The sequence below is a fragment of the Aquila chrysaetos genome, chromosome 1 (assembly GCF_900496995.4).
Source record: "Aquila chrysaetos chrysaetos chromosome 1, bAquChr1.4, whole genome shotgun sequence".
In the NCBI taxonomy this organism is placed as follows: Eukaryota; Metazoa; Chordata; class Aves; order Accipitriformes; family Accipitridae; genus Aquila; species Aquila chrysaetos.
In genome coordinates, this window is record NC_044004.1 from 47496754 (window position 1) to 47512476 (window position 15723).

The 15723-nt window shown below is 37.0% G+C and overlaps 1 protein-coding gene across 10 annotated transcripts in view; it reads right to left on the minus strand.

The window, feature by feature from the left end:
- Positions 1-15723, minus strand: part of GRIA2 (glutamate ionotropic receptor AMPA type subunit 2) — a 97693-nt gene that overhangs the window by 44520 nt on the left and 37450 nt on the right. For all 10 annotated transcript variants that reach the window (XR_003926695.1, XM_030037363.1, XM_030037012.1 and 7 more), the window contains exons 3-5: positions 10672-10911; positions 6293-6489; positions 1918-1971 (exon numbers count right to left, since the gene is read on the minus strand). Coding sequence is in view for 9 of the 10 variants with exons in the window: in XM_030037363.1 (XP_029893223.1) it covers positions 1918-1971; positions 6293-6489; positions 10672-10911 (491 nt within the window). In the remaining variant the exon portion in view is untranslated. The remainder of the gene's footprint in view (positions 1-1917; positions 1972-6292; positions 6490-10671; positions 10912-15723) is intronic.

Consider the following 15723-nt stretch of genomic DNA (forward strand, 5'->3'; position numbering starts at 1 on the left):
GTGTTTTAACTTGCCCCAAATAATCATACAGATTAATTTACATGAAATATTGATTTCAGACACTTCAGTTTAAATGAATGCCCTTTGTGAACATAAAAAGAAGTAGAAACTTCAGACCACATTATCAGAAGTTACTGTAATTGCTATACTAGGCACCCTTTAACTATTGCATAGTAACGATACTCAGTAACGTGTTGCTGCATGCTAATACAGACACTTCTACAGGGATCATGAAATTTTCTTCAATATTACTGTGAGCTTGACGTTTGAACAGGAACCTTCATTGTATACTTTGACCTCTTCTCCATCTATCAGCGTGTTTTAGTCTTAAAATAGATCAATTTCTTGACTGACTGATCAGACTGGAGGACATTATTACAGTCAAGAAAAGAAGAAAGAAGGCGGATTCAGTGAAGAAGATGGGATATGATCAAGTGCTAGATAAGTTTTCTTTCTGACAGAGAAAAAAAACAGTTTTAAAATCATTACCATATGTATTTTATATGATATTACACAGAAGATCTACAATATTTGCATTTAAACTGTATAAATCTGTAGGAAGCAAACATGATATTAGACAGCTTTAAAATACATGATTCAATAAGTTTTAGATCTTATGGGCTTACTGTCACAAACTTAAAGCAATGGCTAAAATAGCAACCAGTTAACATAATGAAATATGCTAGGCAATTTTTCTAAAATGTTTATTTCCCTTAAGACTCAAAATACTATTTATACATTTGCAATGCAAAATACAAATGTCTGACACTTAGGGATTTTTTCAAATTTTATGAGACTTTTATGCTTGCTTTGTGAATATCAGTACCTTAACTTCTTTATCCTAAAAATCAGTTAATAAATATAAAAATGAAACTTCACTGTTCTGCTTTTAAAGAGGCCTTTAGAGTATAACGCTTCTTCACCCCTGTCTAGCGACATACTTGATTCTTCAGAATACTGCCTGCCTGGAGGGGGGAAGTGTTTTGATCAAAGGTTGGGAAGAGACAGGGGTTATGCCTGAAGTGTGATAGACACACTATGGTCGTTCTGTTTCCTCAGGCCCCTTAAAGGACTATGGAAGAGAGAGTGTAAATTAAAGCACTCTGGACCCTGCTGGAATTTCTATCAAACGCTATCACAGTCCAAGAATAAATGATGAAAAAAATGATTTAGAGGCACTTACACCATGCAACCCCCAAAAATCTTTTCTGGAACAGAATAACTGAGATTCAAGCCTGCAGAATTTGCTTTGTTACAAAAAAAAATTGGGTTAGATTCCCTAGCTTCAGTAAATAAGTGTTGTTGACTTTAAAGTCAGTAAAATGGCCCTTCAACTTTAGACACCATTTCAAAAAAATTACCTTGACAGAATTTTGTGATTTTCCTGAACCTTCCCCCTTAGGAACACTACTAGCTACACTGCCTGATCACCTGTGTTCAAGAAAAGATTAATTCAAACTGATTACCAAGCCAATCTGAGGAATGAAGATGTGTAAAGCTGAGACTTACTAGCCTAGCAAACGAACGCCGAGAACTGTAATTTTTAAGTACTTTAGAGGTGAGAGAAGAAACATCAGTTTGCTGAATGAATGTATCAGCCTATAATGCAGAAAGTTATTTTTCTGATATCCATACCCTACTTTTCTAAAGTATGTAGAAAAAGGGATTAAGCTTTACTGAAGATGCTGAGCAACCTTCACTCCCATTGACGGGAATATCACAGGAGGCATTTAAGCCTTGAAAAGACTTAGCCAATAAAACAAATACCATCTCAACACATGCATTCATTTAGCAAGAATAAAGACATTTAGCTTTTTTCTATTTTCTAAAATCCATTTAAAACAAAATACTAGTTGATGTGCTTCCATAAACAGTAAAATGGGTAATACAGGTATTTTAAATATTAAAAATGCTTACCAGATTTGCAATGATATAATGGTATCCTTTAACATGTTTACCAATTGTGATAACCTGTAAAAAAGAAGAAATACCCCCATAATGGAGAATGTTCACCTGATAGACAGACTGAGACTTAAAAACTACAAAAGGCAGTATGATGTAAAAGCTAGTTATGAGCTTTATGGTATGCAATACTGAGTTTGTTCGGTGCTTTACTTTTTATTTTACCTAATGCACCATTCAACATACTCTCTGCTGGTGGAAATTAGTCATATTGAAGTCCAAGTCCCAAGATCTGTAAACAGAGGAGCTGAATGCTAATTACTATGCTATGTGTTAAAAGCACAACCTGGACAGGAGAGAGTAGGCATCATGCAGTAGAAGCACTATCCCTCAGAGATTCCTGCTTGGATTCTGTTCCCTTTGGAGCAGAAGTGTAAGGTTCCTTGAACTAGAAAAATTTTAAAAGCCCACTGACATTAATGAAAGCATCTACATTATGAGGAAGTCTTTAAAAGTTCAAATTGTTGATTATTGCCCTAAGGCTTCTTCACCATCTCCCTCAAAGCCAGCTGGTGGTTTCTCATCGGTCTGCACTGGCAGGCATGTAGCATGGATTCTTTTCCCAAATAAGCCTAATTAAGACTATCTGCATGGGGAAGTTTGTATTTTGAAGCAAAACACTTCTCCAGAGAAAGGATGTGGGAGATAAGAGAACTCTAGAGGTTTCTTCCATCTTTTGAACAATGAGAACAACTTAAATCAAGAGAAGATGATTCCTTTATTTTCTCATTTAACATATAACTAAAATATTCAGAATAGGTACCCTGTAACTTATATCAGGCTAGTAGTGAATGACATTCCACATACTTGCTTTAAGGAAGTTACAGGAATATAACTGAAGGCAGTGTTTAACCCTAAGTTGTATATTATTAGAGTTTGAGACTGAGAGGGATCACATTACATAGGCCATAGAAGCTATTCAATTATTCCTCTTTTGAGCTCAATATATACATGATATATGAACTTAATAATTCTAAAACAGTTCCGTGGGTCAGACTACTCAAAACTCATTACTTATTAAAAGGCTTAAGAACTATGTTCAGATGTATTTCTTATGCAGCTGATGCTTCCAAAGAAATTTCAGTTAGACCAAACAGATTAGCTGTTCTGCATAAAATGCTGCTTCATCATCAGTATCTGAGAAAACGACCAGTAGCTGCAAGTCTTTGGATCAATGGTTAGTAACTCTGCTCTGACTGCCACTGGGTACCATTTCATTAATCTAGCTTTCTAAAACATTGCTGTGTGCCACTCATCCATATGAACACTAAGGATGCTGCCCATTAAAACTCTGAGAAGATTCAATGGTGATTCCAAAAGCCATGATGAAGGAGCTGTGGACACAAAAGGTATTCACCAGTGTCCCTAGTTTAGACTAGCATCTCCAGTAGGGATAGACAAGAAGTGGCAGTAACTGCACAGCTGCCCAAAGGGTGTTATCAGGGGGAAATGAGATTCTGCAAAGGAAGCTGGCTGAGAAGAGATAGAGGCTATATAATGAAGAGCATGGTAATACTGACCTGCCAAACCAGAGAAGAGGAATATAAACTAGTCTGAGGAGCGCTGGGGAACTGAAATATTTTTCAACTTCAACTTACATAAATAGTTGAAATCTGGAAGAGAAACTACAATATGAGACAAAAAACAAGAACGATGAACCAACTTTGGAAACACATCGTGTGTCTATACAAAGATCCAAGGACTACAGAGTGTAACTGGGTGAGCCTGAGGTTGCCACCACAGCTTAAAATGTTAGAGGGACAAATCAAAGCACTACAATAGAACGTTTGTTCAAGAGGAGGAGGCAAGGAAGAAAGTAAAGAAGTTGCTGCTCTATATATCAAGAATGCAAATGATACTTCAATATTCAAGAAAAATCTGGTCAAGAGAAAGCCTGTTGCATGTCTCTCGGTAAAAATACATAGAGAAAGAAAAGGGATACTGATACAAAGGGTCTACTTCAGGCACCCTCGTGAAAAGAAGGAAATTGCTGAGGGTTTTTTCAGGCAGGAATTAAAAGAATTTCTTTAAGAATAAATCTGGTAGCAAAGCAAGACTTGAAGTACATACTTTGCTTTTAGAAAAGAAAATCAGAAGAGCACACTCAAAGGATAATCACAGGCCAAGAAATCCATTGTTCAGCACAGACCTTCATTTTAAGAGATGGAGAAAATTAGTAGAGAAAGTTATTTTAGATTTGATTTTAGGCTACTTAAGAAATTGAAAGTGGGTTTACCTTTTTATGTAAGGAAGGGAAGTTACAGAAACAGAGTGTAAGAATAATGGACTTAAAAAACAGACTAAACTCCAGAAACTGCTAGGGTATCTTGCAAAGAGAATTTCAAGGCTAAACCCATATGAGACAGCTGACATCAGTTTAAGAGACCATATTCTAGGGCATAGCAGTAAACTATTTTGAGGAGAACAGCTAATTGGAATTATATTAACTGACCTGTGTGGCTGATCCAGTTATCTAGAATTCTTCAGTGACTTACAAATCAAAACAGCAGAAACAAAAGTTTATCCATCTGTATGCTTAAGGAGTAGCACAAGTCTATGGGGATAAGCTGAGAAAAATCTAAGACTCAAAACAAGGCAGAATCTATTAAAGTGCAATTAGGGCACGAAAAATACCCCAAAGCTGCAATCAAAATAAGAAGCAGCCAAAGAAAAAAATAGGCCTGTTACTAAACAAAGACAGTAAAAATGAATGGTAACTAAAGGGTTCTTGTCTTTTAAAAAGTGGTAAAAGGAGAAACTGAAGAAAGTTACAGTCAGCCAAACCTTCATATCAGGGAAGAGATTATAATGAATATTACATACTTAATTTTAAAAGAGTTTATGGGACAGTAAGATGATAAACAGGCAATATAGTCTTGTCAAGATGAAAATATGTCAAAGCAATTTCTTTCCTTTCTCTGACATGAAAGCTAGCCTAACAGATAGTGAGGAAACAGCAGATGTGACATATCTTGAGTCTAATAAGACTTTTGTCCTGTATGACATCATTACAAGCTCTTAAGGGAACACGGACAAGACAAAGTCACTGTAAGGTAAGCAAACAACTGTTTGAAAAGCCACACAGAACCAACTGAAGAGGACCTATAAGTGCTATTTCTCTCAAGCATTGCTCTACTCAGTACTTTTCTTGACACGGACAACAAGTCATAAAATAGAATTTTAAAAAACTGCAGATAATGATAGGGAGGTTGCAAATGCTCTGGAGAACAGGATCAAATTCAAATTGATCTTGAAAATTAGAGAAACAGTTTGTGGATATGAATTCCAAATAAAACAGACAAATACAATACACTCCATTTAGGACACTGGTCATTGCCTGAGCCTCTCCAAAATGTAATGACCTTCATAACAAAGACCAAAATAACAAGCCCTTCAAAAAAGCTTCAAACCAATACATCTACACTCTGATGATATATTCCTACAGATGCTGCACAGTTTCACATGGTCAAGCACAAGCCAGCAGGGACCTATCCTTATCATTTTCCATTGTGCTCTGCATGCATGAACAGAAGTAGTAAGATACAGAGACAGTAAGACCTCCCTAGGCACTAGGATTGAAGAGGTGGATTTGAAGGTAATGCAGTAGCTTGAATCAAGCACTGTGATGCTGTTGTGAAAAAGAAGATAAAACCCCCCATCTTTTTGGCAAATAATATATGTATGGGTGGAGAGAAGATGGAATTTTCTGTTCTGTTTAAAGCTCAGGAGGCGTTAGCTAAGGAAAACAGCATCCAATTTTGGTTAACACACTTTAAAGGGAGACAAAATGAAGACAGACCCAAGGACAGTACAAATGACAAAAAGCTTAGAAATATGAACTACAAAGGGAGTTAAATGGAAAAGAGAAGTTGTTGATACAGCCTTCCCAAGATGTAAAAGGTTCTTGGAAAAAGCATTAGAAGTAGAAAATACTTTCTAGGTGGAAGGAGAACTAATCTCTAGACATAATATAACCATTTATAACACACCATATAGAATAGTGTATCAACTACATATAATATAGTACACCACTTAGGTTGTGAAATAGCCTTAACGAGATTTTTTTTTTTTTTTTTTTTTTTAAATAATCAGGATATAAAACTGTACGGGATCATCCAGATAGAATTATCTTGCCTTTGAGCAAAGGGAGGGATTATAGGATTTGTATGTTCACTTTCTACCTTAGATATATATATGGTCCTCAATACAAACCTGTCACTTCCAAATGATGCATAATAATCACAAAAACAGGATCAAGAGAAGTGAACTCATTACATTTACTTATAGAATATAGCTAACTGCTGTCACTGAAGAACGGAGAATAGCAAACCTGATCAACAATGTCGTTGACTTTATCGCGCTCACAGTCCAAAATCACTCGCCTTTCCTTTTTTACCTCTAGATCTTGAAACAGTGAACGGTAAGTTTCATCTTTTCTGTCATTGTTAATATTTCCTACATTGATAGCAGTCACTTGCCATTTCTTTTCAGCAGCAGAATCCAGCACAGCTTGCAATGTTGATAAGCCTAGTGAAGCACAGGAGAAAACAGAAGATATGACTGGTAAAGCTTCAGGAATAACAAGCTTCTGGAAAATGATTTATGAGATTACTTATTTAAGATTTCCCTGTAACTTGTTTGACCTGTCACACATTATTAGGACTCAGAAATGAAGATACGTGTGGGCCCAATCAGTTCTTATTGCATGAAATTTCTATTTACATAGCTGCAACAAATCAGGGTAGAGCCTTGTAAAGACAACCTTTTGGTTATGCTTCAACCTTCTTCAGAATGTGATTTTGCCAGTTTCACTGATCCACTGCTAGAATTCCACATGTTAGGAAAGAGGTCTTCTAGGAGAAAAGTGATCCAATTATGCAAGACGATCAGCTGCTTATTATGAAATGCTACTGATCTGCTTTTGTTCTCAGCACTTGAGCACTACTGTATTTAAACCCAGATCTCACTGAGGTTTATGGCAAAATTCCCATGTTCTGCAGTGATGCTAATGGAGTTATTATTTCTGTTGCTACAGTCATATCCCTGACTATGGAAGAAGATGTGCTGAGATATATATTTCCATATAGATAAGTAGGCTCAATGTTAACACCTACAAGCAATCTACAAAAGTTTGCTTCCATTTTATCCTTTTGGCACGTTCCTGCCAGGAAGCTGTAATGTCTGTAGAGCTGCAGCTGCCTACAAGATATTGTAAAATCAGTGAAGATTCTACCTGACTGGGACTCGTTTTCCTTTTCAAAGATTAAATAACAGAGTATAGAAACATGAAAATTACTGCTGGAAATTAATTTCTGCTGTACAACAAATACCATTTTAACAATTTCCAGCAGTACAGGAATTAGACTTGTATTGTTTAAATTCCTTCCAGAGAGTTCTACATAATTCTAGAGAGCAATTTTAAGGATAGCAGATAGTATTATAGAAAAAAAGAAAATCAGAATTTCTCACAAGCTAATTGACATTTTTTGCACATTCATCCCTCTTGAAACCACAGAACACCAGGAGTCATTTCTTTGAGACAAGATTTCTGACTTGGTATGTAAAGGAAGCTTCAGCTATAACTCTCATGAGAAATAATAGTGGTTATATGCCCATAAACGTAGAAAGAAAGCACTAAGAATTAATTTGTCTCATAGTTTGTAAATACATTAGTAAACCAAGATTGGTCAGTGTTTAGCAATTCAGCTTTATCAGTGAAAATGGTAATGAAATACAGAACTATATAAAACTGGTCATCAGCAAAGGTAGAAAATGGCAGCCTTCCAAAAGCATAAATGCAATGATTATCTCAAATAATTCTGGTTTTCTGTGTTGCCTTTAAAGAAGACTGATATGAAGCTTTGTATGTCATGCAATGAATATTTATTTTAAAATAATAGATAAGTACAGTCCAAGGGTACATATAAACTATTTATAACATGTTAAAGATAAATGTGGAGAACTCGTGCTAAAGGGAAAAGATAATTAATGTAAGCAAACTAAAAGATGTAGGGAATATCTTAGAACATTAAAAAGCATTAAAGTAAGTCTATACCTCAAAATAATGTTTTAAAAGTTAATTTAAAATAATTTAAAAAAACAAACCCCACAAAAAAAACCCAAAACCAAAATGAAACTTATACAATCTGAATAATTGTTTCAGATCTCATTTACTAGATTCCAGGTCCTCCAATCTGCCTTCATGTTTCCACTGAGTTAAACAGAATCTCAGTTAGGCATAAATTAATAAGGGCTATTAATGTTAATACTACCCATTACAAAGGGTTTCTATATTTTACTCCTCTGATCTTCCATTTTTCCTAGGCACTCCCTTTTCTTGGGGTGCTCTCTGCAGAGATGTCAAATGGCTGCCTGGATTTCTTGCTTTTTATAGCTGGCAGATTTGTCATCCCCGTACAGTTTAGTTTATTCTGACAGCAGTAACATTGCAAAAGAATGTAAAACAAACAAAAGCATTCACAGCAATACTTCTGTGGACATGGAATTATCTGGAGAGTGGTAATGGAAGTGGGACTCTACAGGGGAGAAAACTCCAACAACTTCAGTTACTTTTTTTAAACTGCGGGAATACTTCTGTTTGGGAACCTCATGTGCCTTAACCTCTCTTGGTTATCATGAGACAAACTCTTAATTTGGTGAGCTCTGAAAAGGAGGACTGAACAGAGACTGAGTAAATTAGCAATTCTGTTACAGATAGAATCTTGCAATAACGTCACTACTTTTTCCAAACCCCACTGTTTAGTACTGGCAACACAGAGGAGGCAAGGAGGGTAAAGGACACTAATCCACATTCTGAGTGAGAGCAACTGCCATATTAAGCCATTAATATCTTGGACATGCATATACTGAATGGCCTCACTTCTTATAGACAGGAATGACATATGAAATTGCCCTGCACTTCAACCAGTCAGCCCCTAACCACAGAGGAGCTGTAAAAGTAGCAATAAATGATTCTATTGGAATAAGTCATCAAACTAATTCCTATTAGCTTTCACAGTTTCCATGTAAAGTAAGTCTCTTTGCCTCTTCTGTCTCACTCCTGAAGGTGGAAATATTTTAAATTATTTATCATTTCTTAAATATACATCACTGTCACTATGTTAACACTTAAGCAAAAGTGTTTAGAGCAATTATGGACCCTGTGTATTCAGGGTTTGATATCAGTGTTTCTGATTACGTACTGTTTGACTCTGCAGATTAACCTTGTGCAATCAGTGGGAGCACTGAGGAGCAACAATTTACTCAACATAAAGGTAGGAGCTTCATGCCTTGGAGGTTGTTATCACTAGGGTGCCTTGCCACAATTAAAACAAACAAGTAACAAAAAAAAGGCATAACAAAAGGGTGACTACAAATAACAATTTTATGCTGTTATACCTGGCCAGATTCAGCCAGTGCAGCTGACAAGAAGAACTAGGTGTTTTTCAGTATTTCGTAAATATAAATCACTTGCAGGTCACATACTACACACTGTTAGCTGATTGACTGAGTATTGGCTAAGCAAGTAGTTTTACATCTGTCCTTTCTAAAAATGCAGTGAATGTTTCTGATTCTAATGTGAATTTGAAAAGGATCTGCCAGAGAAATGGGCTTAGGGTTCATCATCCCACATGACATTACTGTTGGAGGCTACATACCAGTATTAGTTTTTCTAACGTGAGTGCTTACAACAGTGATAAAGAACTGTCTTGAGGAGGTCCCTTCAGCTTCTGAACAACATAATGTGTAAAATGGCATGAGAATGCAGAGAATCTAATGTCACCACATTACTCAACAAACCATGGTGTAGTATAACCATTCTTTAAATCTAGTGGCATCTTACTGTTTAATGTGCACTTAATATTCAACTCTGACCAATGAACATGCAGGTGAGCCACAAAATAGCCTTTTTAAAAGGGAACAGGAGAAGGTAAGAATAGAAAAAAGTTAGCCAAGGACTACTAGGTGAGGAGAACCTGAAAACAGAATTACAAGGACGGAATTCAAGAACGGGCAGTCAAAAAACCCAACTTCTGTATATTGGTCCTTCTTCTCAGAAAACTAACTGATATACCACAATTTGCAAATTATTTTTTCCCAGTTCATAAACTGTTATATTATTATTATTATTACTACAGCCATAAAAGGGCATAGGACTTGAGAAGGCTGTATCGTGGAGTAAATTGCTCACAAGCAGTGGATTTGGGTTTATCAACAACAAACAAACAAACAAAAAATCTAAGCTCAACAGAGGAGAGGAACTCGAGTATTTATCAAAAGCAGTCTCCAAAGAAGAAGGGACTGCTTCCAAGATTCTTGCTTGCTTGGTGCCCAACTATCGATTTTGCATGTGTGGAATGAATCTGTGGTAGCAGATTGCCCTTCATGCTCAGATGGGTTTTTTTCTCCTTAGATGATTCTTTAAAAAAAGAGAGAAAACTTTTCATAGGAACTGTTTCACAACGTGCAATTAATCTCACATTGCTTATCAGCACATGCTTGCAATTCTATTAATACATACTGTAATAATTTCATTCTCATTTAAACAATTTTCTTTCTGTCCCGAAAGCTCATTTCTAAATTTAAGCTTACACTTACACTTGCTGCAGGTGAATATTTCTTTCCTCGTTTACTCTTCTAATACTAATTCAGCATTTCAGTGAGATACATCTAGCAAATAGCATGCAGATAAAAAGTACCACACCTTACCTCTGTCGCTATCATACAAATATGCAAACTTGGTCCACTGATAGTATTCGATCAAGCTAAGAAGAGCTCCCTTGAGGTCAGGTCTCATCTGAATGACAAAGGGATGTGTTCCATCTGTTGGGAAGCTGGGAGTTATGAAGGAGACATGAAGAGTCCCACAGAACGATGTTATGGTATTTACAGACTTCTTGTCATAGAATCCAAAAATAGCAAAGACTCCTCTTGAAAACTGGGAGCAGACTAGGAGGGAGAAAGAAAAACAATTAGGTGGCAGAATTTAAAAAAAAAATAAATATTGAAAACTCTATCATGTATATATTTATGAGAAATAATGAAAATGTCTGATCACATAAATACCAAGAGAAAACAGTAATACTCTGCTATAGAGATTACTATTTGTTAGTACTATTAATCAGTAATATAAAGCTTCCGCTAGAAACAGCAACAAAAAAATCAGAGATGTGGTTCACATTCCTAGACAATTAGTTTAGAAATAAAACTCACCAAGCTATTCTTAAATTCAGTTTATACTGTAAACAATAGTGATGCAAACATCAATGGCAGCTGTAATTTATAAAATGAGTCATTATGACCACACATAGTATTATGGGAAAAAATTATTTTTTGTCCTGTTAAAAAAATAAATTGGCCCTGAGGTCAAGACTCACTGAGCTTTTTGCAAAATACCCAAAATAACTTTCCATTTGGGGAAATATAAAGCCAAAACTAGAAGCAAATCTATTAACAGCAGAAAAGTAAGAAGCTGATTTGCTTTAAAAGCCTTACATTTTAAGGCGTTGTTTTAATTCCTGCTTTGCAGGACTCAGCAAAAGCTGGTCCTTCTAGATGACACTTGCGGTCATGCTGCAGAAAGAATAACCTCATAGGTGTAAATAACATGCTGATTATTCACTTTTTATCACTGGAGACAATTCAAGCCAGTTGATGAATGCTACTGACCAGCTGCTGTAAAAGAGCTAGTTCTTCTGGGTTATTCCCTTCTTTGACACTGCAGACTATACTAGTGCCTAAGTTCTAAAACCAGCATACAGTAAGGAAATGTTCATCTCTGATTAATTCTCATTTATCACCTATGCATTCTTTGGTTTGCACACAGTCACCTTGAACAAGAGAGATCCTTCTAGATAAAACATCTAGTCAGCCTCATTGCAATCCCTGCTACACCTGACCTGCTTCCAGACTGAAATCACAGTGTAATTGAAACTAATTTTGCCCAGCTATTTAGTGCACTAATCCTTTAATATAATTCACATAAGGGCAAAAATGGGTTGACTTATTTTTAAAATTTCTCAGATTTTAATTAACATTAATACAATATTTTCTCTTTTAAAGTTATCACATCTGTAATTTAAAAAAAACAAATATCATCCCTTTATGCCTGTTATTCATTGCTATTCTCTTTTCATGGCTTTGCCTATCTATGCTACCACAGTCATCTCTCATACTCTAATTATTCCTATACTCCAGTTAAAAGCAGCTAAACAGTATACATGAAATTCTGAGTCTACCAGTTTCAAAAGTTATCACCTGTTAACTTTAATTAGGAGAGAATTTCACCTTAGGTGAGAGAATACAAGTGATTAAAAAACTTGATGAGTAACACCCCTTTGCAAAAGGATGCTGCAGATTTTCCAGGGCTAGGATAACAAGATGCTCAGACCTCTTCCGTTCCAACTGCAAATCATTATGTAAAGTTCCAATATTTATCTCAAGTGTATTAAGGGTACAACACTGCTCATGTTGAACAAAGGTTTCTGAAAAAGGCTGTGAATTATCTGAACAGCGCTTCTGTTTAAGTTACTGGAACTCCTTGTTCTATTCCAAATCACCATGCTCTCACTGAGAGGAAACCAACTCACTACCTCCCCACACACTCATGAACAACTGCTTCCCATCGGCAGCGAAGCCTAGATACTTTCTGAACTTGCTACAAAAAAGGTGTTAATGTCTCGTAATCCACCTTCAAAAATGCACATTAAAATAAAGCACCAGTTTACATTTGGATCCCTGGGCAACAAGTCTGCAAAAGATTGTTACTGGCACACTACTGTGATCTTCTGTATTAAAGCATTTTAATGCTGCATATAAGGTGACAGAGACAACAACAGCGTCATTGCAGGATCACTGAAAAATAAAAAAGTTTTATGCCAGTATTGCTGACTCCTAGGATGCTATCACATCTCCTGTCACACTTACTGCTTTTCTTCAATTGCCAGTCAATGATTTTAGGCATAGATGAAATAATGCTGCCCACAACAGCCAACAACCAGGGCCAGGTGCCTGCACCAGAAAATTTGAAAACCATAAGTGGTGCATTCTCAGAAGCACCACTGTCATCCCTCATAGAGGAAAGCCTGGGTCTTCAGAGCACTGTACTCCAGTCTCTGTCTCGGTTCCTCCCCCATCCTTCCCTCCCCTTCCTGACACTGGAGAGATCTGGACCTCTCAGGCCTCAGCTAAACATCTTTGGGGTAATGAAGTTTAATGAAGTTCAATCTGCCTGTGCTGTCGGGAAGTTTTAGTTGAGGCTCTGTCCTGGCTCCTGAACTCATGCAACTAAATAGATCTCAACTTCCACTTAAAAAAATACTACACTTGGAAAAATTAAAAAAAAATCCCCCCAAAATCATCACAATTATTTGTGATGGCAAATAAAAAGAGCCCAGATTACTTATGCTAGGCTTCAAACATGAACTGGGATTATTTAAAGGTGGGCATGTACTGGGTCTGGCTGGCTTGGCATTCACTTTCTACACAGCAGCCCGCATGGTGCTGTGTTTTGGATTTATGGCCAAAGCAGCGCTGCTAACACACCAGTGTTCTCTTTTTCCCTCTGCCCATTCCAGTGAGTAGGCCAGGGTGGGCAAGAAGTTAGGAAGGGACACAGGCAGACCAGTTGGCCCAAATCAGTCAAAGTGATATTCCATGTCATGTAACATCATGATCAGCCGTAAAACTGTGGTGGAGGATGAAGAGGGTGGGGGGCTCTGTCTTACAAGGTGACTGTTGCTTGGAGCCTGGGTGGGCATTGGTCTGCTTGTGGGAAGGGGTGAGTGATTGCCTTTGCATCACCTGTTTTTTGTCTTTCCTTTGGTTATTAAACTGTCTTTATCTTGACCCACAAGTTTTCTCATTCTTGCTCTTCCTATTCTCTCCTCTGTCCACTGAGGGCAGGGGGGACCGAGTGCGTAGCTGTGTGGGTGCCTGTCTGCTGGCTGGGGTCAACCCAAGACAGGGTAAAAGGTGTTATTCCACCTTCCACCCAGTGCTTGAATGGCTGTAGGAGTTCTGAACCCCTTCAGCGATACAAACATGCATCCAGTCCTCTCTCTTCAGAAGACAACTGTTCTTTCAAATTGAATGTCCGTCCTCCCTGACATGGCACAAACTCATACCATCTCTCTTCACTTAGTGCCTGCTGATCAAACCAGTTCTTTTGGATTAACGGCTCTCCATTCAGTAATCTTTACACCTGGTAAATCATCAGTCCTTACATGTATGTGTCTTCTTCTGGGGAAGGTGGGTAAAACTGGAATTTTGATCTTCTCTCCTACACAAAGTGAGAGACAAGTAAAAAGCACTACCTCTAGCTGGGTAAGTCAAGTCACTGCAGTTCTAGCTACTAACAGGAACTGCATCTTAAAAGCTGAATTCCACACACATGCGTACACAATCCCAACAAATAATATGATAAAAGCAAAAGCATTTTTTTATTTTTAAAAGTATTATGAAACCTGCCACAAAGATATAAACTCTCATTTAATTCAACCAGGGCCCCCTGGATGTGAGATAAAAACTCTTTCTAACACAAATCTTGAAAGTAAGGACATAACACACATTAGAAAATACTACACTATCTGGGTCAGCCAGAAAATCAGGATCAACTTTAATCTAGGTAAAAATACATTTTCATCAGCAGGGATCAGTGTCACAGTTGTACACTGAAGAACCTCAGTGCTATGCTTTTGTTTGTGAAATTCCTCTACAGGTAAGTGGGAAGGCACCTATGTCATGTAATAAAAACTTGCTAAATATAAGCATTTAGACTTTGTCTTGAGACAAATGCATGCAATTGTTCTGAGGCATTCGGTCTCTCAGAAGCAGGAGAGAAAAGAAGGGATGGTATTTCCAAATATATAATGGTGATCCAGTGGGTAATGCAGAAAGTGTAATTGGTTTTGGCAGGATTCCCACCTTAGACTAAGTCTACAGTCATGTTGTTATTGCTAGGAGACATTAGTTTTATACTGGTGAATCACAAGCTGTTCACAGTTATTAGATTAAAAAAATTATGACAATTAGGACTCATAAACCATTGAAACATGAAAGATCTATTTTATTAAAGACATTAGAAGCAACTGCCAGGATTAATTTCTTTCAAGCTCTTCTACATGACTTGTTTTTCTTTGGGTTTGTTGTCCTTTCTAGAAATAGTCAATGGCCTACTTAGCAACAAGAGGGCAAGAATACAGTAAGCACACTTTGTGATCACTTTTCTAGAGAGACTTGCCTAGAATGGCAAATACCTGGGAATTCCAGGAAATGGTAAATAACTAAAGGTACCTGAGAAAAAACGCCCAGAAGGTTTTGTTATAGTTAAGAATTAAGTACTTTATATTTGACTTCTCCTTGTTCTTCTACTTACATAGCCAGGCAAAAACCTAGTTTGCCCTTGTGTTCCAGAACACCGAAAATGTGTCCTAGTCTTTTCTTCCAAAAGCGAGGGCCCAGATTTGTTCAACAACAAAATTAGGCTTAAGCCTGCAATGAGAAAGAGGTGCCTTGTCAAAGGAGGACCAAAACTACTTGCTCATTTATTGACTCTTCCACTGTAACTACATCTGTTTCTTCTTAGACCTCCTTTTTACCATGATGCACTCATACCTTTCTCTCTTTCACACTTTCTCCATTTCACTATCCTGTTTTGTCAATGAACTCCATAGGCAGGATAACCTGATATTTAGCCCTGTGGCCATAACCAGTTCTCCAGAAACAAAGAAATACAACAACATGCATTCTGTGCCTCTCATC